At 38.5% G+C, this 27,698-nt stretch overlaps 1 protein-coding gene across 3 annotated transcripts in view; it reads left to right on the top strand.

Moving 5' to 3' along the window:
• The window catches only part of GCNT1 (glucosaminyl (N-acetyl) transferase 1), a 72,923-nt gene extending 46,840 nt beyond the window's left edge, over window positions 1-26,083 (top strand). For 2 of the 3 annotated variants that reach the window (XM_053702488.1, XM_053702486.1), the window contains exon 2: window positions 23,793-26,083. In XM_053702488.1, the coding sequence (XP_053558463.1) occupies window positions 23,921-25,201 (1,281 nt within the window). In that variant the 5' untranslated portion in view covers window positions 23,793-23,920 and the 3' untranslated portion in view covers window positions 25,202-26,083. Of the gene's footprint in view, window positions 1-20,588; window positions 20,759-23,792 lie in introns of all 3 variants that reach the window. The other variant, XM_053702487.1, reaches the window with a different exon arrangement.
• Window positions 26,084-27,698: the final 1,615 nt, after the last annotated feature.

Genomic DNA, 27,698 nt, shown 5'->3' with positions numbered 1-27,698 from the left:
TGTGCTTAATGTGCATATAAAAAAAAAAAGGGGGGGAGACTTCAGAGAAGAGAAAGAAAAAAAAAAAAAAAAAAAAAGGACAAAAGAAAAAGAAAGGGTGTGGGGGGGAAAGGGGAAAGAGAAAAAAGAAAACAAGGGAGAGTGCGCTAACCAATTGAGGAGTTTCCTCTCTCTCCTCCTCTTTTCCTTACGGTGTGTGCAAGTGAGAATGGAAACTAAGTGATAGTACAATGTACTGTTTATTACATGTGTTTAGTACGATGGGGAAAGCCCCCAATAATAGGACTGTGGTTTTCTTTTGGGGTGTGTGATCAAGAATTGACAGTTTGGCAACCTGTAAGTATGCTTTAATCTAGGGGATTTTTTATTTTATTTCCTTCCTTTCACCCCTATTCCCCTGCCTACTAGAGCGATGCTTAGGGCTTCCTGACCTCTCTATTGTTTAGATTTTACTTTATTTAATTCTAGGTGATTGCAGCGTGCTAAATTCTGAGGATGACTTGTGCAGTACTTAATTTGATGTACAGTTTCTCTTGAATTGTGATTATGCCATCTATATTCAATTACTCCTAGTCAGAAAGCACTGAGGATATCTGAACTATACTGCTTTGATGTACTTATTAGATTTACTTCATTCAATATTCAAAATAACCTTATCAAGACAGCAGATAAAAAACAACTAGAACGGAACAATATCAACAGAAACTATGCAACATACGGGAGAAATAGAAAAAAAATGCAAATGTGAGAGAGATAAATGCGATTTTGAGTTTGTTCTCTGTAAATTAGTAAGCAGGTACATGCTGGTGTTATTAAGGGTACAAGATCAGTCCTGATATCAGACAAATTCATACAAAGTCATTGTCTTCTATATCTTCTCAGTCCTTTCTTCTCCCTTTGAATCTTCCCTTTTATTTCAACTTTACTTCCTTATTTGCTTCTCTCCCTCTTTTTCCCCCTTTTTCCCCTTTTTTCCCTTCTTCCTTCTTTATTTTGTTTAAGGTGGAGTAACAAATCGAAGTGGGGGGGGGGTTGAGGGTGGAGGTTTTACAGGGCAATAATGTTCTCTGTGAGAACTTTAAACTTTGGTGTAGTTTTGTTAAGGTTTTTCTCCTTATTATTTATAGAGTGCCTCAAAAAAGTGACCCCCTCTTTGTTAGCAGAGATTTTTTAAAGAGTTTATTTAAGACTTTTTTCTCTCTTCTTCCCTTCTATATTACATGGAGAGTTCCCTTAATTTCTTTATCCCCTTCCTTTTTGTTGTGTGCTACTCGCTTTCTTTGTTGTGAAAATTCCCCTTTTTGTTAAGCCTTTTTATTAAGCCTTATGTAGCCACTTTTAGTTATAGATGTTACTTTGTAAAACATATGCCTTTGGCTTTAGCATTGTACTCACCCTTCCCTCCTTTGATTGTTTTCTAAAAGTTATCGTTCTTCCCGGTGGCCTGCAGGTTGCTAAACCTCTTTCTTTCAGGTAACGGTATGGAATTGCCGGGGCTCGATCTGTCCTCAGCCCAGCTCCTCCCACGCAGCACCGGTGGGGGAGGAGTGAATCCTCCGGCAATAGTGGCAGTGAGACCCGGTACCAAGCCGGGCCTGTGGGGGGAGGAGAAGAGTGAAGGGGCAACCAGGTATCGCCTCACTCGCACAAGGTAACAACAGCAGCGTGAGCCCTCTCCTCGGGTATCAAACAGCCGGGTCCTGCTGGTACCGCCTCCCTCGCAGCACCGGTGGGGGAGGAGGACATACACCTTGCTTCTTCGGCTCTCCTCGCCAAGCCCCTCTCAGCAACCAGGTGAGCGGTAAACGGATCAGAGTGCGGCAAACCAGCGGCCACCGGTTACTTTGTCAGTCGGGAGGGTGAGAAAATAATGCCGTGGGAATCTGTTTAGCTTGTGAACTTGATTTGTAGATATACCTTTTATTTGAGTTTTCAAACTTTGTTAGCAGCTGTGTAGACTTTTCTTCAGGGGGTCACCTGTGGGATTTTAGCGATCTTCTCTGTGCTAGGGAGTTTTCACATAGCGGAGTGGAATGCGCTGGGGGTTCCGGCAGCGCGTCTATTATGCTGGCCAGGTAGCAGCCCTTTACGTCTGGGCTAGGTGCATGGAAAACATCACCAGGTGCTAGGAGCTGGAGAACAAACGCTCAGCCACCTGTGCTAAGCTCCTCCTCCGGAACCGGATCCCTTCGCAGTCTCCTCCTTTAAAGAGCTAACCTCAAGGTTAAAGTCCTGCTCAGGATGCCAAAGAAGTGCAGCTGCTAGGGAAGAAACTATAGATAATCCAATAAGGACAGTCAGCACTACTCACCATTGCAGGCCACATTCTGCTTGAGAGCCCTTTAGATGAGGTTAAACACATAGGACTAGTTTCCATTGAGGTGGTAAATTGTGGAAACTGGTGATAAAAACATTTATCTCCATTATCTGGTCTGGAGATTTTTTAAGTTGCCACCAGTTTCCACACTTTACCACCTTAATGGAAACTAGCCCATAGTTAGTAAGAGTAATTAATTGCAAAAAAAATAAATAAAACTTTTCAGGGGTTAAACATTAAAATTTTGCTTTGAAATAACACATTACAGCATCTTCCTTTTGTATTTTTTCCCCTTAAAGGGTCAGTCTACAATATCATTTTTATTGTTTAAAAAGATCATCTCTTTATTACCCATTCTCCAGTTTTGCATAAACACAGTTATAGTAATATACTTTTTACCTCTGTGATTACCTTGTATCTAAGCCTCTTCTGACAGCCCCCTGATCAATGTCCTTGTATTTTGTTGTCTATTTACTTGCATTTAGTACTGTTGTGCTAACTCTTAAATAACTCCTCGGGCGTAAACACATTATCTATATGTCCCACATGAACTAGCAGTTTCCTGTTGTGAATAGCAAGTAAAAAAGCATGTGATTAAGAGGCGGTCAATAGAGCCGTTGATACAGGCAGAAATTTAGAAGTTTAAATGTTTTATAAAGTATATTAATCTAACAATGTTGGTTGTGCAAAGCTGGGGAATGGTTAGTGAAGACATTATCTATCTTTTTAAACAATAACAATTTTAGTGCAGACTGTCCCTTATAATGTTCTATCCTTTAACATGTCTGGCTTCTGATATTGCTTATGTGTGAGACAGGCAGCACTGGACTCAGGGAATGGACCCCACGAGGCATATAGTAATGGGTGGTAATACCACACACAGGAGAGGCAGCATATGGTGATTACAAATGACCACCCATCTTTTCTTTGGCTACTCCGAGTTCATTCAGTTGAATAGGATAACTGTAGCAAGGTTGTATTATGAGTAATATTTCCCTCATCATTGTGTGAAGTGTTAGAAAAAGTTGTCTAATGGCTTATGTTATACATTGGAAAACATATACCTAAGCCAGGAGCATGGTCTTGTCATGTGGATGCATTTCTTTACATGTGTCAGACTGAGGAAAAGTAAAATATAAAATGACCAGTGTTGTTAGTGAACGTCCTTGGGCATTTGCCATAGACACATGATGATCGCTTTTTTTTAAGTTCAAGGAACATAAATGAGCACTATTACAATTTGCATGTTGGAATTCTGATTATCATTATTAATTGCAATATTGCTTCAACAGAACTGTGCGGTTAACACCTAAAGAGGTTATTGGTGGCTTCAAACATATGCAACCCCTAAAGGGTTCATGTTTAGCTCTGGGCCAGAAGAGCACTGCCATTTCAAAATTGACTAACTATGCATTTAACACCTTTAACGAGGCAAACAGACAGATCATTTTATTATTGCATTTTTGTTTGAGTAGAGCTAGCGCTATATAGCACTTTCTTATTCTTATGTGCTCCTTTTTTAAAGCTACATTGTACTGTAATTTCTTAATTTTTTTTCAGTAATCCTTTTAATTGACATGAAAACCCATTTAAGTCAGAACATACAATTTTAAACATCTTTCCGATTTTATTTTTATTATCAGTTTCAATCTCTTGATATCCTTTGTTGAAGGAGCAGCAATGAACTACTGAGAGATGAACACATCTAGTCTGTAAAATGTGTGCAGGCACCAATCACCTGCAAGCTCCCTCGAGTGTAGGATATGTACATATTATTTTTCAATAGTGGATACCAAGAGAACAAAGAATATTTGGAAACAGAAGTGAATTGGTGTCTTTTACCCTGCAAGAATTATATAAACGTGGTAACAAAAAGGTCCTTCTCTTTTTATTAAAAATAACTACATTTACCTGTTGAAACCACTACCTCTACTGAAAATGGCAATACTGAAGTATTGGCTGTAGAAAGACTATGTAAAAAAAAATATTAAAATTAGGCAGTAGTTGAAATCAACCCTTAAAGGGACAGTCTAGGCCAAAATAAACTTTCATGATACAGATAGAGCATGTAATTTTAAACAATTTTCCAATTTACTTTTATCACCAATTTTGCTTTGTTCTCTTGGAGGTTCAAATGCTAATTTCTTAGACCTTGAAGCCCACCTCTTTCAGACTGCATTTTAACCGTTTTTCACCACTAGAGGGTGTTAGTTCACGTATTTCATATAGATAACACTGTGCTCGTGCATGTGAAGTTATCTGGGAGCAGGCACTGATTGGCTAGACTGCAAGTCTGTCAAAAGAACTGAAAAAAGGGGCAGTTTTCAGAGGCTTAGATACAAGATAATCACAGAGGTTAAAAGTATATTATTATAACTGTGTTGGTTATGCAAAACTGGGAAATGGGTAATAAAGGGATTAGCTATCTTTTTAAAACAATAAAAATTCTGGTGTAGACTGTCCCTTTAAGTGTGGGAAAGAGCACAGCACATTTAAAAGGCTGCTCCTGGAATAAATTTGAATCCAGTGATCCCATATCACTTTGCCTTGGTACATTTTCCCTTTTCAACGGACAGTCCAAAGGGTTTGAACATATATTAGTGTGTATTAGTATAGAACATATATTATTGTGTAGACAACTGACCATCACACCTGTATGAGCTTGTTGGATATCCCAATCTAAAACCATGGGCCTTAATATTGTGCCCCCTCCACGGAAATTTGTGCCCATTAAGCCAACAATTGTGATGTTGGATGATAAGCTCTGACTTGCAAAAGCCCTACCAATTCATTGCAATGGTGTTCAATGGGGTTGATGTCAGGGCCACTCAAGTTCCTCCTAGCTCGAACCCTGAAAAACAGCCTCAGACTGTTCTTTCATCCACTAAACTTTACAGCAGGTGTTTGTGACAAGAGGTCACAATTTGAAGCTGGAAGAAAGGAGATGAAAACTCCATTAACACATTTTTTTTCACTGTAAGAGTAATCGAAATGTGGAACTTATTACCTAAGGAGGTAGTAAATGCCAATACCTTAGATACATTTCAAAATGGTTTAGATACATTTCCGGCTATAAACAGAATTCAGGGATATGATTGTTTGTGTTAAATAGGTCACATTTTTTTAATGAGATTAATTTAAGCTCAACTTGAGCTTAAAGTATATTAATATTTGTATAGGTTGAACTCTATTGAGTTATGTTTTTTTTTTTTTTTTTTTTCTTCAACTTCATATACTCTGTTACTATGCATTCTAGTAGGTAGCATTCTCCTGGTATCAACCAGACCCAGATTCTTATGTCAGAGTGCCAGATAGTGAGGCATAATTCATCACTCTAGATAACACATTTACATTGCTCCAGAGTCCAGTGGTGACGTGCTTTACACAAGTGTTTCTCCAGTCCTCAAGTATCCCTAACAGGCCGGATTTTCAAGATCTTGTAACTAGACCACAAATGAAATAATCATCAGATGCTTGAGAGCAGGTTGATAACCATGGTTACTTATCAGCTCAGGACTGGAGTTGAGAAATGCTGCTTTACCACACTCCAGACAGCACTTGCTGTTTTACAGATGTTTTGAGGCTTGTGCACAACTGCTTGGACATGGAAACCTATTTGATGAACCTCCTGAATCGCCGTTCTTGTGCTGATTTTGCTTCCAGAGGCAGTTTGGAATTCCTGTAGTGAGTGATGCAATAGTTGATAGGTGATTTTTATTTGCTACAAGCTTCAGCATTTGGCAGTCCCGATCTGTGATCTTCCACTCTGTGGCTGGGCTATTGTTGCTCCTAGGTGCTTCAGCCTCACAGCACTTACAGTTGTCCAGGGCAGACTAAATGTGGCACTATCACAGGATGCTTCATTTGCAACAAGTCATAGCCTCTGAGCTCTTTTGTATGACCGATTGTCCTGCCAATGTTTTTTTTTGTTACGGAGATTTCATGGCTGTTCGCTGAGTTTTATGCACCTGTTATTAAAGGGTATGGCTGATACATCTGAACGTAGTAATTGGTGGGGGTGTCCACATAAGAAAGGTGCAGGATTGGGTATGGAGAAAACTGCAACTGCGGGGGGGACAAAAAAAAAAAACTCAAAGTACTATGTAGGATACATAAAAACTTTCTTTCTGCTCCTCTGATGCTCTCTTTCCTGAGAACACTCTGCCTCTCCACACACAGGACCTCTCCTCCTTTTAAAGTGTGTAATTCTGGAACTTATGGTTCTCAGCCTAGATAGGATCTAGCTGCACCAGGTTACATTCTTGGTGGAGATGGCAGCGGTAAGCTGTAGCCAGCGTGGGCAGTTGGGGGTTCCAAACCAGGATGCTAGGACCTAATTTTAAGGTTCTAGTGGTACTTGAATTTGCCTAGTCCTGAAATGGAAATTACCTAAGTTACATAATTTTCCTTCAATATATTGTTTTGCTACTAGTTTAGAAATTTTGCAGCAATGTGGCTAATTTTAAAACTCTTTCCAAACCCTTTTCTCATCTGCAGCTCACTCAAATCATTGACATTTCCTACGCCTCTGTAAAATTACAAAAGGAACAATAGGAGATAGTTGACTGTGAATAACAGCCTATGAGAGTAAGGGGAAACTGCAGAGAAGTCCCTAAATTCCAATTTATTTTTTAGTGATAATCATTTCATCAGTGTTTTCGAAGAAATGTTATTCCATTTTTATTATTTTAAGAAGTTGCAGAAATATCTAGCCCACTGGTTTTCAGACCTCTCTAGCAGGCAAGATTTTCAGGATTACCTTGGGTGAGAGCAGGTAAAATAACCATGTTTACTAATCGGCTGATTATTTCACATGTGCTCCAGTTCAGAGATTCTCAAAATCTAGCCTGTTAGGAAGGTTCTTCTGACAGGTTTGAAAACCAGTGCTCTAGCCTGTTTGCTTCAGTTAAACATGCACTGAAGTCAGCAATCTTAATCCCCTTTTAATGTAAGAACTACCATCCCTTGCCTACTGGCAACCATTACTCTCCCTCCCGTCCCCTTCACTCTACTCACAACCTCCTACTCTTCTCCTCTCTTGTTACCCCCTCACACTCCCATTTACAGGACTTCTCCAGACTGGCTCCCATCTTGTGGAACTCGCTCCACAAGACTCTTCCCTAGTTTTGAAATCTTCAAGTGTTCACTAATGACTCTACTGTTTAGGGATGCATACAACCTTCACTAACCTTTCCTTATACCGGTTCCTCTCCTCCATTGCTATCCCCTTGAACCCCCTTAGCATTTAAGGCTAAGAGCCCAACTGTTTGCAGATCACCTTCATAAGAGCTGACTACAACAGTGCGACTCTCAGCAGGGCCATCTACCCATTTGATCTCTATTGTCTAGGTGTCTTTTCCCGTCTGGCTTTATCTGCTTTCCCTATCTTAAAGGAAAATCGCAAGAGGTTATTTTATTAATCAGATAGTAAGATTTCTGCTCCACTTGCGGCTACACATTTTGTCCTTATAGTTTTATGACATGGATAGTCGGTAGCATATGAGGGTTAAACCTCCGATTTGGAAAGTGTAATTCCTTCATCTGGTACTGAAGTAGTCAGGGCCGGCACCAGTGTAAGGCAATCGAGGCAGCCACCATAGTGCGCCCTCAGCAGGGGGGTGCCAGATCTGCCTGCCGGCATATGCAAATTAGCATGAGTTTTTTGTTTCAATATTTTTTTTTTTTTTTTTTATGTACGCTGAGTCAGGACACTTTTGCAGGCAGAGGCAGCAGCGCGCGCCAGCATTTATGCATGATGGTGATGGGCACCTGCACAAGTTGCACTGACAGGGCAGAGGTTAGGAAGGCGCTTTGCTGGGCACAGACTGGCAGCCAAGCAGTTCAGACAGATCTTGAGTCACTTGCCCTTACGGCGTAACAGTGTTGCGCTGCTGCCTGCTGCACATAGGCACTCCACTGACTCATCGTGTGTAGCAGCATAACAGCCACCTATCTGACTGAGAGACTCAGACTGTCACTCACCATCACGTGCACAGTCAGTCAGTGACGCGAGAGGCTGGAGCCAGGAGGCGGGCGGCTGCGGCTCAGGCAGTGGAGCTGTGAGAGGGAACTTAGGGAAACACACGTGGATGCTGCTGGCACTTTGTGACTCCTGTGTCACACTCCACTAGGATTTTGAAATTGAGGCTGAGAGACTCTTCCCCCCCCCCTCAGATGGCCAGAGAGACAATCCAGAGCCACGTTACTGAAAAAGACAGTGACTGAGAGAGGTAGGAACACTGATCACTCTCACAAGCAGAGTAGTTGCAGCACCAGAGAGTTAAGCTAGAGGCAACTGTCCCCTACACATGAGCTGTAAGTTAGTAATACTTATACTGTTTCTGTATAATACTTAATAACTAAATATACAGCAGCTTTTCTCTTGATTAAAAAAAACAACTAAACAAACATTTCTCAGTAGACAGTATGTGAAAAACATTTTTTTTGTATTTGATATGTAAAATTAATCATCCAGTTCTGTTTAAATCATGTGGTATTAAGTTGTGTCTGCATATCTGTCTGTATCTCTTTCCATCTGTCTTTGTTTCTGTCTGCCTGTATCTAATATCGATCTGTCTAACTATAAATCTATTATCTGTCTGTCTATCTAATTGTCTATCTAATGTCTGTCTGTCTGTCATCTATCTGTCTATGTATCACCTATCTATCTTGTGTGTGTCTATCTATCTTGTATCTATCTTGCTGTGTTTCTATATCTATCGAGTTTTAAAGGGATGTGGAAGCAATAACACATTAACATTAATGTGTTGCAAAATCAGAGCAGAGGGGTTTATCAGCCCTGAATAAGGAGAAAAGATGCTGCATGCCATCATGTAAAAGTACTAGTAAAAAAAAAAAAGTTAATCATTTCTGGGTGCAGGCGTAAGAGGTTTTGTATATGTATATTAAAGTGCCTATTTGGCAGATACCATTGTTAGTTGTGCAAAAGTGCAGGGCACTTAAAAAAGAAAGTGCTTTACAAAGCTATGTTGTGTGTGTTTGTGTATGTATTTATGTATGTATGTATGAGTGTGTGTGCGTTTATGTATATCTATCAAGCTACAGAATTTTGTGGCGCTATAAAAAAACGATAAAAACATTGCCGGGACATTCCAAACAAAATTAGAATCCACATGGATGCTTTTCAGTTTTGTATAGAAGCATTTTTGTAATATACATTTATTAGCAAAAATGTTTCTAACAAAAACTATAGCTGTTTCAAAAGTGCATTTAAGTATGCACCGTGCACCAGCATTTTAAACACAGCACTTGCTCAGATGATACAAGCCAAAGGTGCTTGTATCATCTGGTAATAACTCCATTTGTTGATTGCTGACATGATATAAGCCCCACTGGCACTCTGAGCGGCTGCAGTATTTAAAATGCTGGTGCACTGAGAATATCACATGCAATTATGTTTCTTTTCAAATATATCAACCATCTATGTGCATATAAATTTTGACTGGAATGTCCCTTTTAAGAAGCAGTAATAACAAGAATATATATATTATTATTATTATTATTATTATTATTATTATTATTATTATTATTATTATTATTATTATTAATTTTTTTATTTTTTTTTGGGGGGGGGGGGGGCGGCGGCGGCGGAAAAATGTGTCTTCGTCTGTGTAGCCAAAATTCCTAGCACTGGCCCTGGGAGTAGTTCTCTTCATATTCAAGCCGGAACTCCTTTTTGTTTAGGAGGTGTTGGCTACTTGGTAAACTTTGACTCTCCTGTTGTTGTCAGTCCTCTAGAATCTAGTACATTTTATATTTACTAGGATTCATTTGTAAAAATGTTCCTATTCTCAACCGTATTAGAATTTTCTCAATGATGGGGGATGTCAAGGATTTATTTTCCCCTTCGCCTGTCTGTAATAGCTGTCTCCTTTTAAATATCATGGTGCAGCCATTGCTATTCTGGTTAAGAGACCTTCAATCCTTATTTAGGATAGATGCTAGTTTACAAAACCTTTATGGACAAGTGCGGCTTATTTTTGGAACGCCTTGTCTGATTCCATTTTGGAGGACTCCATAAGGAGATAAATAACAGAGAGGCTGTGAGACCAATATTTTATTTCTGTTGCTGCTTTTCGTTCCTTTGTAACTCAGGAGACGTCTTCCCTTTGTTTTCCAAGCAGGAGCAGTCCAAGTCCTCTTGGACACCCAGTCAGCCTTGGATCAGGGGCAAGTAAGTAAGTAAAGAAAACCGCAGCTAACTATCATTCAGCATGAAGGTTCGCCCCAGAACAGGATTGGATCCTGTGGTGGGCAGTCTGTCTCAGTTTTTCTCTTGCCTGGATACTAGATGTCCTAGATCCCTAAGGGGTTGTAGATATAGTATCCCAAGGTTACAAATTGATATCAACTCCTTTCCAGGAGTAGGTTCCTCCTCTCATGTTTATTTGTAGCCCAGATAAAGAGAGAGGCGTTCTTGAAATCCCTAGGAGGGATTGTTCCAGTTTCAGTTCATTCTGTTACAAATACCTTTTCGTCCTAATTTAAGCATGAAATGTCTAAATATGTTTCTCTGAGTACCATCCTTCAAGATGGAGACTATTTGCTCCATTCTACCTTGGTGCAAGAGGGTCAGTTTATAATGGCCTTATATCTAAAGGATGCGTATTCTCAGTTTCCCATTGAAAGAGATCATCTCAGATTCTGAGTTTTGCTTTCCGGCTGAATTTTTTTCAGTTTGTGGGCCAATAATGGCTTTGCAACCGCTTCCAGAGTTTTCTGAAAGTTCTGGACTGTGGTTCCGGGATTGCAGTGGCGTCCCTCTTGGATGTCCTATTGGTCCAGACGCCATCTTTTTCGACAAACAAGATCTCACTGGAAGTTTTCATTGTTTTTCTTTGTTCCACGAATGGAAGTGGAGCTGGGAATGAACTCCTTTTTCCCAGCTGTATGGGTATTCTACTTAGGAATTATTTTTGATCCTTTCAAGGAAGTTCTTTCTGTCGGAGGTCAGGAAAGCCAGAATCCTTCCTCTTTTCTCCTTCTGTCCACTGTTTGGCCTCAGTGACTCAGTGACAGATTCCTTTTGAGAGCTCAGCAGTTCTGCATGCTCAGTCAGTGGAATGAGGATTATCCGGATGTCTTGGAGTATTGAGATCTATCGACAAGAGGGTCCTTCACGTGGTGTTTTCATCAAGATCTTTGGTCTCTGGGCTCTCGCTTTGGAGGCCTTCCTGGGCGTTTGTGACCACGGTTCTTGGGCTGGGGAGGTGTCTGGGACTCGTTGAGAACTCGCCAGGGAAAATAGCTCAAATGGTAGAGCGCTCGCTTATCATGTGAGAGGTAGCGGGTTTGCTGCCCGCATTATAACGCAGGGACTTTGGTCCTGGGAGAAGTTTGCTCTCCCCTTCATCTGTGAGGTTGATAGCGATTTACAATGCTCTGATGGTTTGACCTCAGTTGTCTTTAGTCCATTTTATCGGGTTATAGATGGACAACATAGCCTGTGTAACTTTCATCTCCTTCCATGGAGGAACTTTAGTTCCTTAGTCATGTAGGAAGTGTTTTAGATTTTTTTCTGTGGGTAGGTGCTCACAGTTATTGTCCATCTGACATCCACATTTCTGGAATGGACAACTGGGATGCAGAATTCTGAGCAGTCATACTTCTCATCCCGGGGAAGTGGGAACTCCATCCGGGACAGTTCTCCAGGTTATCTACCAAATAGGGGTTTCTAAAATTGTTGGTTCTGATGGGATCTCGTCAGAACACCAAGTACGATTCGAGGTCAAGAGATCCTCGAGCCTTCTAATAGATGTTCTGGCAGTTCCTTGGAACTTCAGGTTGACATATCCTCCTTCTCTGTTTGTTCTCCTTCCGCGAGTCATCATTCAGATCAAATGGCAGAACGCATTGGGTTTCTCCTAGTTATTGCATGCCCTTGCAGGATCTGGTAGGTGGATCTAGTAGAGATGTCATCTCTATCTCAGTGGAATCTTCCGCTGGGCAAGGATCTTCTGCTTCAGTGGTCTTTCCGTCATCCAAATATAATTTCTCTAAAACTGACTGCTTGGAGATTGATTACTTATTTTTAGCTAAATGTGGGTCTTTTGAATTGGTTCTTAAGACCACGATTCAGGGTCGTAAGCCTATCCTTGGAAAGATTTACTATAAGATATGACAGAATCCCAAGGATCTTCTCTTTTTATACAGGTAGGCCTTAAGAAGGGGTTATTGGTTAGTACCCTCAAGGGTCAGATTTTGGCACTTTCCATTCTGCTGCTCAAGTGTCTGGCGGACGTGCAGGATGTTCAATCTCTTTTTTTTTTTAGGTCCTGGTCGGAATCATGACTATGTTTAAGTCAGTTGATCCCCTGGAGCTTTAACCTTGTTCTTAAAGTTTTTTTGTCAGGCTCAGTTTGAGCCTATACATTCCATAGATATTAAGTTGTTATCTTGGAGAGTTTTGTTCTTCTTCTGCTCGAGTAACAGAACAAGAGAAATTGACTATTAGATTAAAAGAGATGACTAATACATTTCTTAGTAGGGGTTATCCAGCTGGTCTCTTACAAGAAGTGTTAACAAAGTGGTGAGCCAATCTGAAACGAGTAAGGATTGCCAGAGAAAAGGAAACCTTTAAAAAGAAAGAGAAAAGGTTAACATTGGTGATGGATCATAGTGAACACAATAAGGAGATTTCGAATATAGTGAGAAAACACTGGTCTATTCTCCAATCATGTTATCCAGAAGTGGAGGAGTTTATGACCATACCTAGACCAGCTTAAAGATGAAGGGAAAAGCCTAAGGGATGAGCTAGTGCATACTGATGTGGGTAATCTAAAAGGCAAACAAGGTTATTTAACATGCAAAAATAATAGGAGTTTCCCATGTCTTAATTGCGGTAACTGCAATTCCATGATTAAAGGTTCACAATTTTTTACATCCCCTGACTGGTAAAAAAAAAATTGAAATTAGGGGCTTTGTTTACTTGTAACACCATATACGCTATTTACTTTATCAAGTGTCCATGTGGGGTCACTTACATCGGTGAGACCACCTGTAAGGTCAGAGACAGGATCAATGAACATAAGATGTTAAAATAAGGAAGCCCCAGTCCTTGCTCATTTTTTGAAATATAGGCACAATATATGTCAGTTACGATTCCAGGCCATAGATCATATACCCTGTCCACGTAGGGAAGGGGACAGGGAGAATCTCCTTAAAAGAAAAGAGGCCTTTTGAATCTACAAACTAGATAGTATGCAACCCCTAGGTATGAATAAGGAATTAGATTTGTCAGTGTTTCTTTGATCCTATATTGCAGCTATGTGTCTATGTATTTGATCAGTTTTTATTATTTAGGCACTTTATTATGTTTTGTACAATGAACATTATATTTTAATAGTATTTGAGCATTCTTTTAAACATTTTTGTATATATTTTGTATAAGCATGTTTCCTCTCCTGGCCACTAGGGGGAACTAGTGAGTAATGTACCCAAGATTGGTTGTTACCATTGTAGCATTTCCTGTAACTGATCAGACATGATTAAGGATTACATTTTCCGAAATGTTGCTTTGTATGCTGTGACCCTCTTGTGAAATAAAGGTCATTTTAACCTGAGAGGTGCTGCTGGACATTTATATTTACTCTTCAACAAAAATGCCAAGAAGAACAGGCCTGCATATGAATCCTTTTTTTCGAGTGTTAGAATTTTGATTTTTTTTTTAGTAAACATACATCTTTTGCGTTATGGAATATCAAACAGAGGGGCCCGTCAAGTGCGTAATAATTAGTAATTATTAACTTCAAAAGTAAGGTTTACAAATCAGGGTACTCATATTTAGCAAGAGCACCCCAGTATGCTAGTACAGCCCTTCTTAAACTGTGGGTCGCAACCCCATATAGGGTCGCTTAACCCTATTGTGGGGGTCGCGAAAAATTCAGGGAGGCCTGTGTAATATTTCATATATATTTAATTCCGCGATCTTAAGACCGGTCCTAGGGGTGTGCACCTGTGCTATTGCACAGGGCACACACAGGTATGGCAGGAGGCCTGTCTTTGTAGGAGTTGTAAGCAAAAGTACTGGTAGCTACTCTTAGAAATCAGTGTCAAACTCCCATGAAGGTTTTTGTTTTTTCCCCTGTCACCATGGCTCACATATTAATGTGGTCCCTGGGTAAGCAAAATTGCTTTCAGGTGTTATCAGATCTTCTTCATCAAGCCTTCTACAGTTTTTGTTTCCCAATCTTGGGTTTTAAGAGATCCTGCGAAGACTTTAATATGTGATCAAAATCTCCCAGACCAGGACTTTTCAGTTTTTCTTTCCTTGCATGCAGGAAACAAACCAGATTTTATGAATATCCGTATACAAGCACAGATGAGTCAATTAGTAACTCAAGGGAGGGTATAAGCATGGAAGAGAGGGTATGAGTATGGAAGGGGCTATGAATATGGAGGGGGAGTATTGAAGCGCGAGGCAGTGTGAGCATGGAAGGGGGAGGGGAGTGTGAGCATGGAAGGGGGAGGGGAGTGTGAGCATGGAAGGGGGAGGGGAGTGTGAGCATGGAAGGGGGGATGAGTGTGAAGGGGGAGTATGAAGGGGTATGAAAGGAGCAGGGGAGTGAGAATGGAAGGGGCAGTGAGCTTGGAAGGGGGGAGTATGAGTATGAAGAGGGAGCATAAATATGAAGGGGGTATGGAAGGTGCAGGGAAGTGAGTATGGAAGGGGGGATTATGAGGATGGAAGGGGGAGTATGGAAGGGGCAGGGAAGTGAGCATGGGAGTGGGGAGTATGGAAGGGGGGCAGAGGAGTGAACATGGAAGGGGGAGTATGAGCATGAAGTGGCGAGTATGAATAGAATTTATTATCAGTAAATGTTTGATTTGTATACCTATGTTATATACCCGGGGTCACGTAAAAATGTATTGTGGAAAAAGTTTAGGAAGCACTGTGCTAGTAGGTGCAGGCTGATATATTAGGGCGTATCAGCTAACCCTCTCCCAGTGTCAGGAACAGACAGAGTATCTCCAGTATCCAGTATTGCTGTGCTGGTTACAGGAACTGATTTCTAAACTGCTTTGCATACACAAATTCCAAAAAAGTACTGTATAGAACTGGCTTTACGACACTGCTTTAGGTTTAAGTATTTTAATTTAAAAACATCCGCCTTAGGTATTTGGGGGCATATGTAGGCTCCCCTTCAATACTGCAATTCGTTTCTTAGCTCTAATACTCAGTCATTTCATCAGGCGTACTGATCCAAACTATACAGCTCTTTTTAAAAACCTTATCCAATGGGATCGCTAATTGAACAAAAGAAGCGTGTTACCTGTCTCCTAATTAGGAGCATTGGATACAAACATGAATATATGAACTCCCTAGTCATTCATACATTTCTATAGTGAACCAATACCGTGGTTAAGAATATACATTTTTGCAACAAGAAAACAAACACAATTATAAAAGATATGTGATAGGAAAAATACATCTAAACAAAATTTACCTTTTATTCTCCGAATGATCGTTAAAGTCAACCAGGGCTAATATGTCCTGTTTGATTAATCGCCACAATCGTTTGTGACTGCAGTAAGTTACTGTATTTTAGTATGGCATTACACCGTCTTGATAGCAGATACAGACTACCGTAATGTGTAGTGTGCTTTCTGGTTGTGATGTCAGCTGTAGTCATTTGACTCAAGTACACGAATCAGTGTTAGTGGTGTTGTGTCTAAGTAACTTGTAACAGTGTAGCTTTTATTGTATTTGGAGTCTTGTAATGTATAACAGTGGAAGGCATGTTTGTATCCAATGCTCCTAATTAGGAGACAGGTAACAACAGGCCTCTTTTGCTAAATTAGTGATCCCATTGGATAATGCTTTAAAAAAAAGCCGTATAGTTTGGATCAGTACGCCTAATGAAGCAGGCTAGTATTAGAGCTGAGAAACACGTTACAGTATTGAAGGGGAGCCTACATGTGCCCTAATACCTACTGCTATTGTTTTTAAATTTAAAATATTTTTTAACATAAGCATTGGGGTAAAGCCAGTTTTTTTTATACAGCACTTTTTTTTTAATTTGTGTATGCAAAGCAGTTTGGAAATCCGTTCCTGTCACCAGCACAGCCAATATTGGATACTGCAGATACTCTAGACTGTTCCTGCCACCGAGAGAGGGTTAGCTGATATGCCCTAATATATCAGCCTGCGCCTACTAGCACACTGGGGTGTTCTTGCTAAATGTGAGTACCTCGATTTGTAAATCGAAAGAGAGAGAACAGCACTCTGTGAGATAGAACAGAAGCTGGAATAACTTCCATGCATGTTCATTTTTATTGAATTCCTCAGGGTGCCAGTTCTTTTTGCACACTATGCCCCTTCACAGAGAAAAAATATCCTGAAGCATATCAGTCTGACCCTGCCCAGTGACAGTCCAGCGCCGAAATACCAGGCAATTCTTCTCTGAACAAGGGAAGCAACAACCCCAGACAATCGTTTCAGCCTCCTATGGGCCTCGTCAGTGAGGTGCAGTTGTATCTCTCTAAGGGTAAGTGTGCATGGAGTCCACGTCTGGTTGCCCCATTACTCTTAGGGTGACCCAAGAGTAATTTGCATAAAAATCGAAAGAGAGAGAACAGCTCTTGGGTCACCCTAAGAGTAATGGGGAAACCAGACGTGGACTCCATGCACACTTACCCTTAGAGAGATACAACTGCACCTCACTGACGAGGTTCATAGGAGGCAGAAACGATCGTCTGGGGTTGTTGCTTCCCTTGTTCAGAGAAGAATTACCTGGTATTTCGGCGCTGGACTGTCATTGGGCAGGATCAGACTGATATGCTTCAGGATATTTTGCGAAGGGGCATAGTGTGCAAAAAGAACTGGCACCCTGAGGAATTCAATAAAAATGAACATGCATGGAAGTTATTCCAGCTTCTGTTCTATCTCATGGAGGGCTGTTCTCTCTCTTTTGACCTCGATTTGTAAACCTTACTTTTTTGAGTTGGTCATTGCTGATTGATACGCACATGAGGTGCCCCTCTATCTGTTTGATATTCCAGAATAGTTATGCCAAGCTTTTGGAGAAATTCACAGCACCGATTGTTGGAACTTTATTTATTTGTTAATATTTTGTAGTTTTTTCTACTTAAAATAATCACGTTTTAGAGAGATAGATATATGATTATTACTTTGTGAGAGCGTCCCCTTATTGCCTTTTTAGTTATTTTTTGCGTTGTAGATTAATAGAACCACATCAGTTCCAAAGCTAGATCACATGAAGGAAAGGGGGAAATTTATACGTTTTTGTAGAAAACAAAAAAAAGTTTTGACAATGTGCAACAGTTTATAAAGCAAGCATTCTGCATATAGAAAAGGAACATGCATCTTGTATTCTAGAGCAGGACTGTACCATCTGCATAACCACATGCTACATTGGATAGGAAATAAAGCAGAGACCTGGCACCTGTAGCACTGTAATAACATCTGGATGCAAACCTGCTCAGAGCACAAACATTTATTCATGGCTCTAGAATGAGCTAATCCCAGTAATGCGCAAAAAATCTTTTTTTTTTTTTTTTTTTACCCAAAGGGGAAGTTCTGCACAATAAAGCACTGTATGTGCAAATAAACCAGTGTGTTTGACAAGCAGCTTTTATCTTGGAGATATTTTATTTCAACTAATAAAAACAGAAGCTTCTTAAAGGGATATGAAAACAAATAATGTTTCATATAGAGCATGCAATTTGTAAACAACTTTCACTTCTATTTATAAAATCTGATTCTCTTTGTATAATTTTGTTAAAGGAGCTAGCTGAACACATTGGGACCTATATGTGCAGCCACCAATCAGCAGCTACCCATTAGTACATTGCTGCTCCTGAGCACACCTAGGTATGCATTTCAATAAAGGATACCAAGAAAACAAAGCATATGAGATAACATAAGAAATTTGAAAAGTTATTTAATATTGCACAATCTATCTGATTCACAAAAGTTTGATATTAGACGTTAAAGGGACAGTCTACACCACAATTGTTATTGTTTAAAAAGATAGATAATCCCTTTTATTACCCATTCCCCAGTTTTGCACAACCAACACAGTTATATTAATATACTTTTAACCTCTGTGATTACCTTGTATCTAAGCCTCTGCAGACTGCCTCCTTATCTCAGTACTTTTGACAGGCATGCAATTTAGCCAATCAGTACAGACTCCTAAATATCTCTGTGGGAGTAAGCACATTGTTATCTATATGACACACACATGAACTAGTACTGTCTAACTCTGAAAACTTTCAAAATGCTCTGAGCTAAGAGGTTTTCAACGGTTTAGAAATCAGTTTGCGCCTACCTAGGTTTAGTTTTTTAAAAATACCACCAAGGGAATAAAGCAAATTTAATGCTAAAAGTAAATTGGAAAGTTGTTTAAAACTTTCATGATTCAGATAGGGCATGAAATTTTATTTTGATTAGACTGTCCCTTTAACTAACCTGATACATATCCCAAGTATTCTTGATATCCCTTAAATTTTTTCCTTATCTCTAATGGACATATTACATTTTTTAATTTAAGTGTTTCCTCATATTGCTATTTAAACTACTATCCTCCTCCAGCTTGAGATCACAACCCCACGTTCTTGTTCTGCTACTTTAGTTAATCCTTTTGATATGCTTGAAGGTTTTTCTTTCATCACCTTCTCTTTTCTAAGCTAAACACATTGGGCTCGATTTATCAAAGGCTTTGTTGCATTATGACTGCAGGTACTCACAAGAGAACCTGCAGACTGTACTTATCAAGCAGTGGTCATCAGACAGACCGCTGCTTCCCTAACTCTTCTCCACCTCTTAGGTGGAGAATTTTAATCTCCCCAGTCTCGTCCTACTAGGGAGATTGACAGCTCCTGCCCGCACGTGATTGGCTGTGTGCGGGCAGGGGGCGGCATTACACGACATTACTATAAATAAAGTAAGAACCTCACCGTTTTTTTGCTACTGCTGTGCTGACTTATCTGCTGTGCTACTGCCTTGCTTAACAAACTATAAATACTCTTTATGTATAATCATTCTTTTGGTGACAACCTGCTCCCTTCCCCCATTTCGACCCATGGTGCCTCCTTATGCTTTATTTGAAAGGGGAGAAACTGTTTATTCAAGCAAAAAGTCTCTTGTGTCCCTTGAATGCAAAAACCCTTCTGATTCTTGATTTAATTGAAAGATGAGATACCCTCTTCTGATACAGAGAAATACCTTCTGTTCAATGTCTCCCTCTTAATGTGCCAATACTCACCTGACCAAACTCATCATCAGGGTATTTTTTTGTTAAAGGACCACTAAACACAAATTTTAAACTACATGATTTTGAACCTATATAGCTGAGAATAATTTTGCAATGAAAACTGCAGCTTTATTTTGTCAAATGAGTATATTGTTTTTTTGTTTAATTTATTTCACTGATTTCCCTGTCCCCAGAACAAAAGAATCCTTGCTAACCAATCACAAACTAATATTCGGATATAGCACAACCTCTGTTTGCGCATGTGCAGTTGAGAGAGACAGGGGAAACCTCCCCTTATCACTTCCCTTAAGGTGGTTTAGCACTGATTCAACCTAGTTACTATCGCAAATAATACTTCTATCATGATTGTGGATGCAAAACTGATAATCCACCTTTTACAAACGTGACTGCTGAGAATATTAGGGGGTAGGGTAAAATTAAGAAAAGCTTATATAAATTGCCTAAAAGTATTAACCACAACCTCCCTGGGGAAAAAGTGAAACAAGCACAATTTTTAGATGTTTTTTTACAGCAAAAGGCAGCAAAATAAATAATTAATGTATATTGCAATAATGTTTCACTTGCAATAATGAAACATTTTATACAAAGTTAAATGGTCCTTTAAATGTGGAGTTGTTGAAGCTCCATCTCCTAAAGATAGTATGCATCTCACACAAAGTAAAGCCCCAACATATTTTCAACTTCTTCTATGACCTTTAACAATATTTTTGCATTAAAGTGATGGTAAACGATTGATTATTTAGTAGTCTCTTGATTCAATTTTGTTTACATTTCATATTCTTATATAATTATTAAAAAATGTAACTGTATTAGTTGTAAATATGTGTATAAAATACTACCCGGACAATCGTTTTTCTAATCTCCCTCCGCCCACTGCAATATATTTGCCTGCTTAAGAGTGACGTATATAGCGATAACACCCACTATATACGTCACATTTCTTGCGCCCTCCAGAGAATTAGTAAACTAATGCGCATGCTCATTTAGTAAATGTCACTCATTCTATGCTGCAGATCCTACAACTACATTGTGAATGCGCACAAAGACTGAAGAGGATATCCGATGTAAATACAAAATTGCGCAACTACACGCGTGAGCATTATTAGCGCACATTGACTAAAGCGAGCCAGTTGGACAGAATGATGATTGGTCACAGCTTCAGCTTAAAAAAGAAATGATTGAGGTACAAGGTTATATTTCAAGATTGACAGACAGTGATGTTATGATTGCAGGCAATTTATTGAAAATTAAAAAGCGCTAATATATGTATTTTGCGGCATAATATCTATTTCAACAAAGTGAATATAGTGAGTTTACCATCGCTTTAAACAAGGTTTATATGTTGCTCTCTTATATGTATGATAAAAAATTTGAAATATATAACTATTCACATTTATATATGGGGCAGGCATATCTTAATAATTATTCTTACCGAGTGGTTGACCCTCCCTAGAATTGTTTATGCCCAATAAGCTCTGAGCTGCAAGCATTAAAGAACCAAACAGTACTATAAAATTTGTTTCCTCTTACTGTGCTTAAAGGGACAGTATACACTCATTTTCATATAACTGCATGTAATAGACACTACTATAAAGAATAAGATGCACAGATACTGATATAAAAATCCAGTATAAAACCGTTTAAAAACGTACTTAGAAGCTGTCAGTTTGGATCTGTTGAAAAGGTAGTTGGAAAGCCCACTGCAAGTGGCAAATAAGACACTCCCCCCCCCCCCTTCTTTTGCATATGAAAAGACCCTTTACACAAACAGGAACAAGCTGGAGAAGGTAGCTGACAGTATTCACATAAAACTTTGGGGCTTGGTTAGGAGTCTGAAAATCAGAGCAATGTTATTTAAAAATAAGCAAAACTATACATTTATTTAAAAAAAAAACTTTATGGGCTATATAAATAGATCATCTACAAAACATTTATGCAAAGAAAAAATGAGTGTATAATGTCCCTTTAAAATTACTTGTTATACCTACTGCATAGTATTAAATGTATGGGTATATGTCCCTTCATGTTTAATTTTGTATTTGAAATAGCTGGTTTTGTTCATGTAAACCATCACCTGTTGTTCTCAAGGAAATGCCTATAAAAATGTCTGAGCCTGCTAATGTTATCTATGTATGTTTAAACCTATGTATTGAAATCCTAATTATGCCAGGACACCACCAGCTATTTCAGATTCATAGATCGGTCTCTCTCTTACCCTCACATGGGGATTAATTAGTGCTATTGTTTCCTGTTTAAATAGCTTTTAAACAGATAAAGGTTTGTTATTTATATTTCCAGTTTAGGTGGTGGTTTCTACAGGCAAAATTAACTACTTCAATTAACAAAATAAAGGTAAAGGAGCTGCTTGAAAATGGTTAAATACACTCCAGGAGGTAAAATGGATCATTGGGAACACATTTAAATGGACAATACCCCTTTAATATCACTGATTGAATTTAAAGCTTTTAGATAAAAGCTCTTGCTTTTTACATTTTAAAAGGTGTGTGTGAAAGTTCTTGCTAATAGCTGCATATATATTAAGCTTTAGTGAAGGATTAGCAAGTGTTTCATGGTTACATTTCCATTCAGATGGTTTTTCACCATTTTACAGGTGGGTTTAATGATGAGATCACATCTAAGATCAGTCTGAAGTATGTATGTAGATTACTCTCCTTTCTCAAAGAACTAACAATGCACCTTTGGTGAAAGTTTTTTTTTTTTTGCATCAAAATCTTCCTTTAAAATTACTTTTCAAGATGAAGACAAACATGGCATTACTAACCATGTCTGTGTTTGATCACTAGCAGAGTTGGTTAACACATAGGTCAAGTCCCTCTTGTGAACTGAAAACGTAGATTCTGTGCAGGAAATAGCCAGTGCTAAAACAATTGTTAGCCAGGGTCAGTAAAAACACATGTATACAGTTGCATCAGAGTGACCCTTTAAATCCCTTTCATTTCGGATAAATGTTTAGACTTAAGTGACAGATGATTTGGACAACAATAACTGAAGACTGAACCCACAGATGGAATTACCCTTAATGGACACTGAGCACAATTTAAACATGGAACATTTCCATAATTTCTATTTCTTAAAGTGCCATAAAATAGGTTGAGATCTGTGCATATCCTAAAAGGGCTAATTAAAAATAGTTTGCATAAAAAAAGTTGGCAAGTATTTTAAAATAATTTTCAAAAATAAGCAAAAATACTTACATAGCTTTGCTGTCTGGAGCACTGTGCTCCCATCCCTCTTATCAGTGTTTAGACACAGATATTGTAATTCATCTGAGTTCACAGCTTCTTGGCATGCTCCAGCAGATAATCCCTGTTCACTTTTGCATTCTACGAGAACAAGAAGAGATATAGATACAGCCATAGAAGGAAATGTGTTGGTGGGTAGAGAGAGCGTTACAATTCGGAAACTTAAATGAAAGGGTTAATGGTGAGGCACTGCAGTATAAATTTGCAGGTAAAATAAAGTGCATATTATATTTTGTCTCTATCCCAACTTGTTTTATGTCCCTTTTATTATTAGGGACTTCCTGTCTGTCCGCAACAAAGTTGATAAGTGAATTTCTTGAGAAGAGTTTGTGCTGCACCGAGTGAGTTACAGAGGTCTGAGATTTGTCTATGGAATGACAGGGAGGGAAATGATTCACACATTTTAGCTTCAGCCTATGCCCCGTATTTATTATCTGAAAGCTTCTAATAACTGTTTAAGTCAAAAAACAAAACGACAAACTGCTTACCAAGTAAAATCAGTCAATATACATTTCATATAAGATTTGTTTAACTTTCTTTTAAGCTAGATATTATTTGCATTATTTTTAATTTTATTTTGAACAATAAATTTCTTAATTTTTTTTTAACTGGGAAAACTACAATCTCTTTCCCCTGCATTGAATTCTTATGGCATGTACAAGTAATGGCAGCTGGTGAAATTAGTTACATTTAAAACCAATTCTACAAAATGATCGTATTTTATTTCTTTTCAAATTCTGTTTGTATGTTGGCTGTTTACATTTGTTCCTCATACATTGGGCTGAAACTGCATAGTACCAGTCAGGAAAATGTTAGTCTTCTCTTGTTTATAAGTTTCATTTCTTAATTATTGTGTCCTAGTGGTAATTGGGAATTATTATTTTTTTGTGTGTACTTAATATATTAGTTCAATGACCATTTACATATTTTTATATTTTCTTTTTTCTATTTTAGGTTTCAATTGTTCATACTGGCAAAAAATAAGGATTTATAGTTGACATTTGAACCATATTCTGGGTAAAGGAAGTTGGAATCCTCTGAAGCTACTTTTTACATGCTTAAGCTGTCTGACCTTATCTGAAATGCTGAGAAGAAAACTAAGGCACTGTAAAAGCTTCAATCTCTTCATTCTTATTGCTCTTACTGTGGGAACACTTACATTTCTAAAAAACCACCACAAACATCCACTTTTCAGCAGCAGGAATTTGGAGTTGACAGATGATTATCTGGGCAGTCATATTAACTGCACCAAGATTATACGAGGGCACATAGAGGAAATACAAAATGCCAAGTTAGAAATTTTAACCGTTAAGTACAAAAAACAGAGACATCAACTGACAGAAAATGACTACATTAACATGACGAACAATTGTGATTCCTTTACCAAAGAGCGTAAATATATTCTTTACCCCCTTAGCAAAGAGGAAGAAAAGTTCCCCATTGCATATTCTATTGTAGTGCACCATAAAATTGATATGCTGGAGAGATTGTTGCGTTCTATATACATGCCTCAGAATTACTACTGTATTCACGTTGACAAAAAATCTTCTGAATCTTTTTTGAATGCAGTCAAGGCAATTGCATCTTGTTTTGACAATGTTTTTATTGCTAGCCAGTTGGAGAGTGTAGTGTACGCATCGTGGTCTCGAGTACAGGCTGACCTTAACTGTATGCACGATCTCAACCGTATTAATGCACAATGGAAATATTTGATCAACCTCTGTGGAATGGACTTTCCCATAAAGACAAATCGGGAGATGGTAGAGACATTAAAGGCCTTAAAAGGGGAAAACAGCTTGGAATCTGAAAAAATGCCCTCAAACAAAGAACGACGCTGGCAAAAACATCATGAGGTTGTAGAGGGCAAAGTGAAAATAACGGACGTTAACAAAAATTCCCCACCATTTGAAACAAAGATATTTTCTGGCAGTGCCTACTTTGTAGTAAGTAGGGCTTTTGTTAATTATGTTTTAACAAATGAAAAAATGAAAGAATTTTTGGAATGGTCTAAAGACACTTACAGTCCTGATGAATTTTTATGGGCTACTATTCAGAGAATACCAGATGTGCCAAGTTATCTTCCAGCCAACAGTAAATATGATGTTTCTGACATGAATGCTGTTGCCAGGTTTGTAAAATGGAATTACTTTGAAGGAGATTTGACCAAAGGAGCTCCGTATCCACCATGCAACGGTGTTCATGTTCGTTCAATTTGTGTATTTGGTGCAGGGGACTTGCAGTTCATGTTGGGGAAACGTCATTTATTTGGCAACAAGTTTGATATTGACGTTGACCCTTTTGCAATTCAGTGCCTGGAGGAGCATTTAAGACACAAAGCTTTGTACACTCACAAACCTATTTAATTATTTTTTTTCTACTTGTTGATGGTTTACATTGAAAGTGCTGTTATACAGCATTCTGATCTTAGTATGAAGGAACGATTTGCTATCTTGCACATTACAAGGCAGAATTAAAGGGAATGGCACACAAATCATGAATCTACGTTACAGCAGCTCCTATGTAGCGGCACTGTGGTGTCCTAAAACCCACCTGCTTACCACTATAAAAGCTTAAAGGGACAGTAAAGTCAACAACATTTCTGATTTCAGAGAACAGGCTATTTTAATTAAAATTGACTTTCATTATTTAATTTGCATAATTCTCTTGGTATCCTTTGTTGAAAAGCATGCCTAGGTAGGCAAAGGAGCAGCAATGCACTACTGTGCGCTAGCTCATGATTGGTGGCTGCACATATAAACCTCTTATTTGCTTACCCAATGTGTTCAGCTAGATTCCAGTATTGCATTGCTTCTCCTTCAACAAAAGAACTAAGCAAATTCTACTGTTTTTTGTTTGTTTTTTTAATCGTATGTGTTTTCAAATCATAAAAAAGGGTTTCATATCCCTTTTAATTAAAGCAATCTGGCAGGAATTATGTGACGTTAGTTCTGAAATAATGGAGCCTCCCATGCAATTGTTGCTTTAAATTTGTGTTCAAATGTTAAATGCACTATTTTATCTGTGCTCTTTCATTAAACCGTTTATGTTCTGCAGAAGTCAACCAAAGAATAATCTGGTGTATCTGAAAAAAATGTGAGTTTGCAATGAAATATTATTTTTGTTTTCATTTTACCAGAATATCCGTAACTTGTTCATGTAGTTTAGGTGATGTTCAGCGTCTGCACTATTTTATTTGTAAATTTGTCACAGGGCTGCTTGCATTAAATAATTGTCTTTAAAACTTTTATACTTTTATTTTTTTAGTATTATTTGAGTTAATTTGCATTTTGTCTCTGCATTGGCTACAATTTTCAGAATAAAATAAGAATAGGACATGACTATCTACAAAAAAAAAAATCACACTATAGTTTGTTACATCAGTTTATTGGGAAGCATAAAGGACTCTACATTTTAACGTTAAAGGGCCCTTATTGACGAAAATGAATGCACTATTTTTAGATCATGTAATCTTAAGCCTAGTGATCCTGCAGCTCTGTGTTTAACCCCTATATGAGAGGGGGTTAAACACATAGTATAAACCCTGTGCTGGGAAAATGCGAGGTGCAGTGTTGTTTGTCTTAAAATTACATGATCTAACCACTTGTGATTTTTCAACTATAATGGCCCATTAAGCTAAGCTGAGGAAGAAAAATACTGCAGACACCAATGTGTAATCGCAAACTGTCCCAAGTGAAGACATTGGGATACGTCACTAGTTATGGCTTCTTCCCCTGTGGGGCTATAATTAAAATATCATTCCAAGTATTATACACGATTATTGGTGGTCTGTATTTCTGTTTGAGCTTAGCTACCTTCCCATGCAATATAAGAAATAAGCAAGAGTGCATGTTGTCACTTAAAGGGATACTAAACACAATTTTTTTATTTAATGGTTCAGACAGAGCATGCAATTGTAAGCAACTTTCTAATTTACTCCTATTATCAATTTTTCTTTGTCCTCTTGCTATCTTTATTTGAAAAAGCAGGAATCTAAGCCAAGGAGCTGGCCCATTTTGGGTTAGCACCCTGGATAGCTCTTGCTGATTGGTGGGTACATTTAGCCACCATTCAGTAAGCGCAACCCAGGTGCTGAACCAAAAATGGGCAGGCTCCTTAGCTTTAGATTCCTGCTTTTTCAAATAAAAGATAGCAATAGAACGAAGAAAAATTGATAATAGGAGTAAATTAGAAAGTTGCTTAAAATTGAATGCCCTATCTGAACCATGAAAGGAAAAAAATTGCGTTTAGTGTCCCTTTAACGAGAGCATCTAGTCAGTTTCCCACACACAGGCACCAGAACACCGCATACTCAACAATGTAGCAGTATTGGCAAATACAGATGGCTACCTTATCAGCTAGGAAAAGCATTTAACCCATCATAACAACTGACATAAAGCTCAGAGTAGTACTCTGTACAAAAAGTACAATTCAACTTATTGAAACATAAACTCGTTATGGTAAAAAAAAAATGTGTATGCAAGAGTGGTCAAAAGACCATAATTAAAGGCCATGATTCACCATTATCTATGACACTATCTCAATTTCTCAAGGAACCCTAACAGATCAGAATTAAATTAGTTTCCTGCTTGAGTGAGCTGAGATTGTTAAACAGTTGAGCTATTGAATAACCAAAGAAGGGAAATTACTTCAAATCTGTCCCGTTAGGGTTTCCTTGGGACTGAAATTGAAAAGCCCTGGTTTATTTAGTACATATTAATCATAGTAATTAATGTTTCTCTAATAACAAAAGGTTACACTTGGGTGCTGAATGGTAAATCATGTCTATGAACATGAACTGTTTGACTGAAACGCATTAAAAGGCTATGCTTTTATTGTTTTCATGTTTTCTTTAGTGTGTAT

The sequence above is a fragment of the Bombina bombina genome, chromosome 2 (assembly GCF_027579735.1).
Source record: "Bombina bombina isolate aBomBom1 chromosome 2, aBomBom1.pri, whole genome shotgun sequence".
In the NCBI taxonomy this organism is placed as follows: domain Eukaryota; kingdom Metazoa; phylum Chordata; class Amphibia; order Anura; family Bombinatoridae; genus Bombina; species Bombina bombina.
Note: the sequence above shows the minus strand (reverse complement) of the source record. Positions and strands in the feature narration are given on the sequence as shown.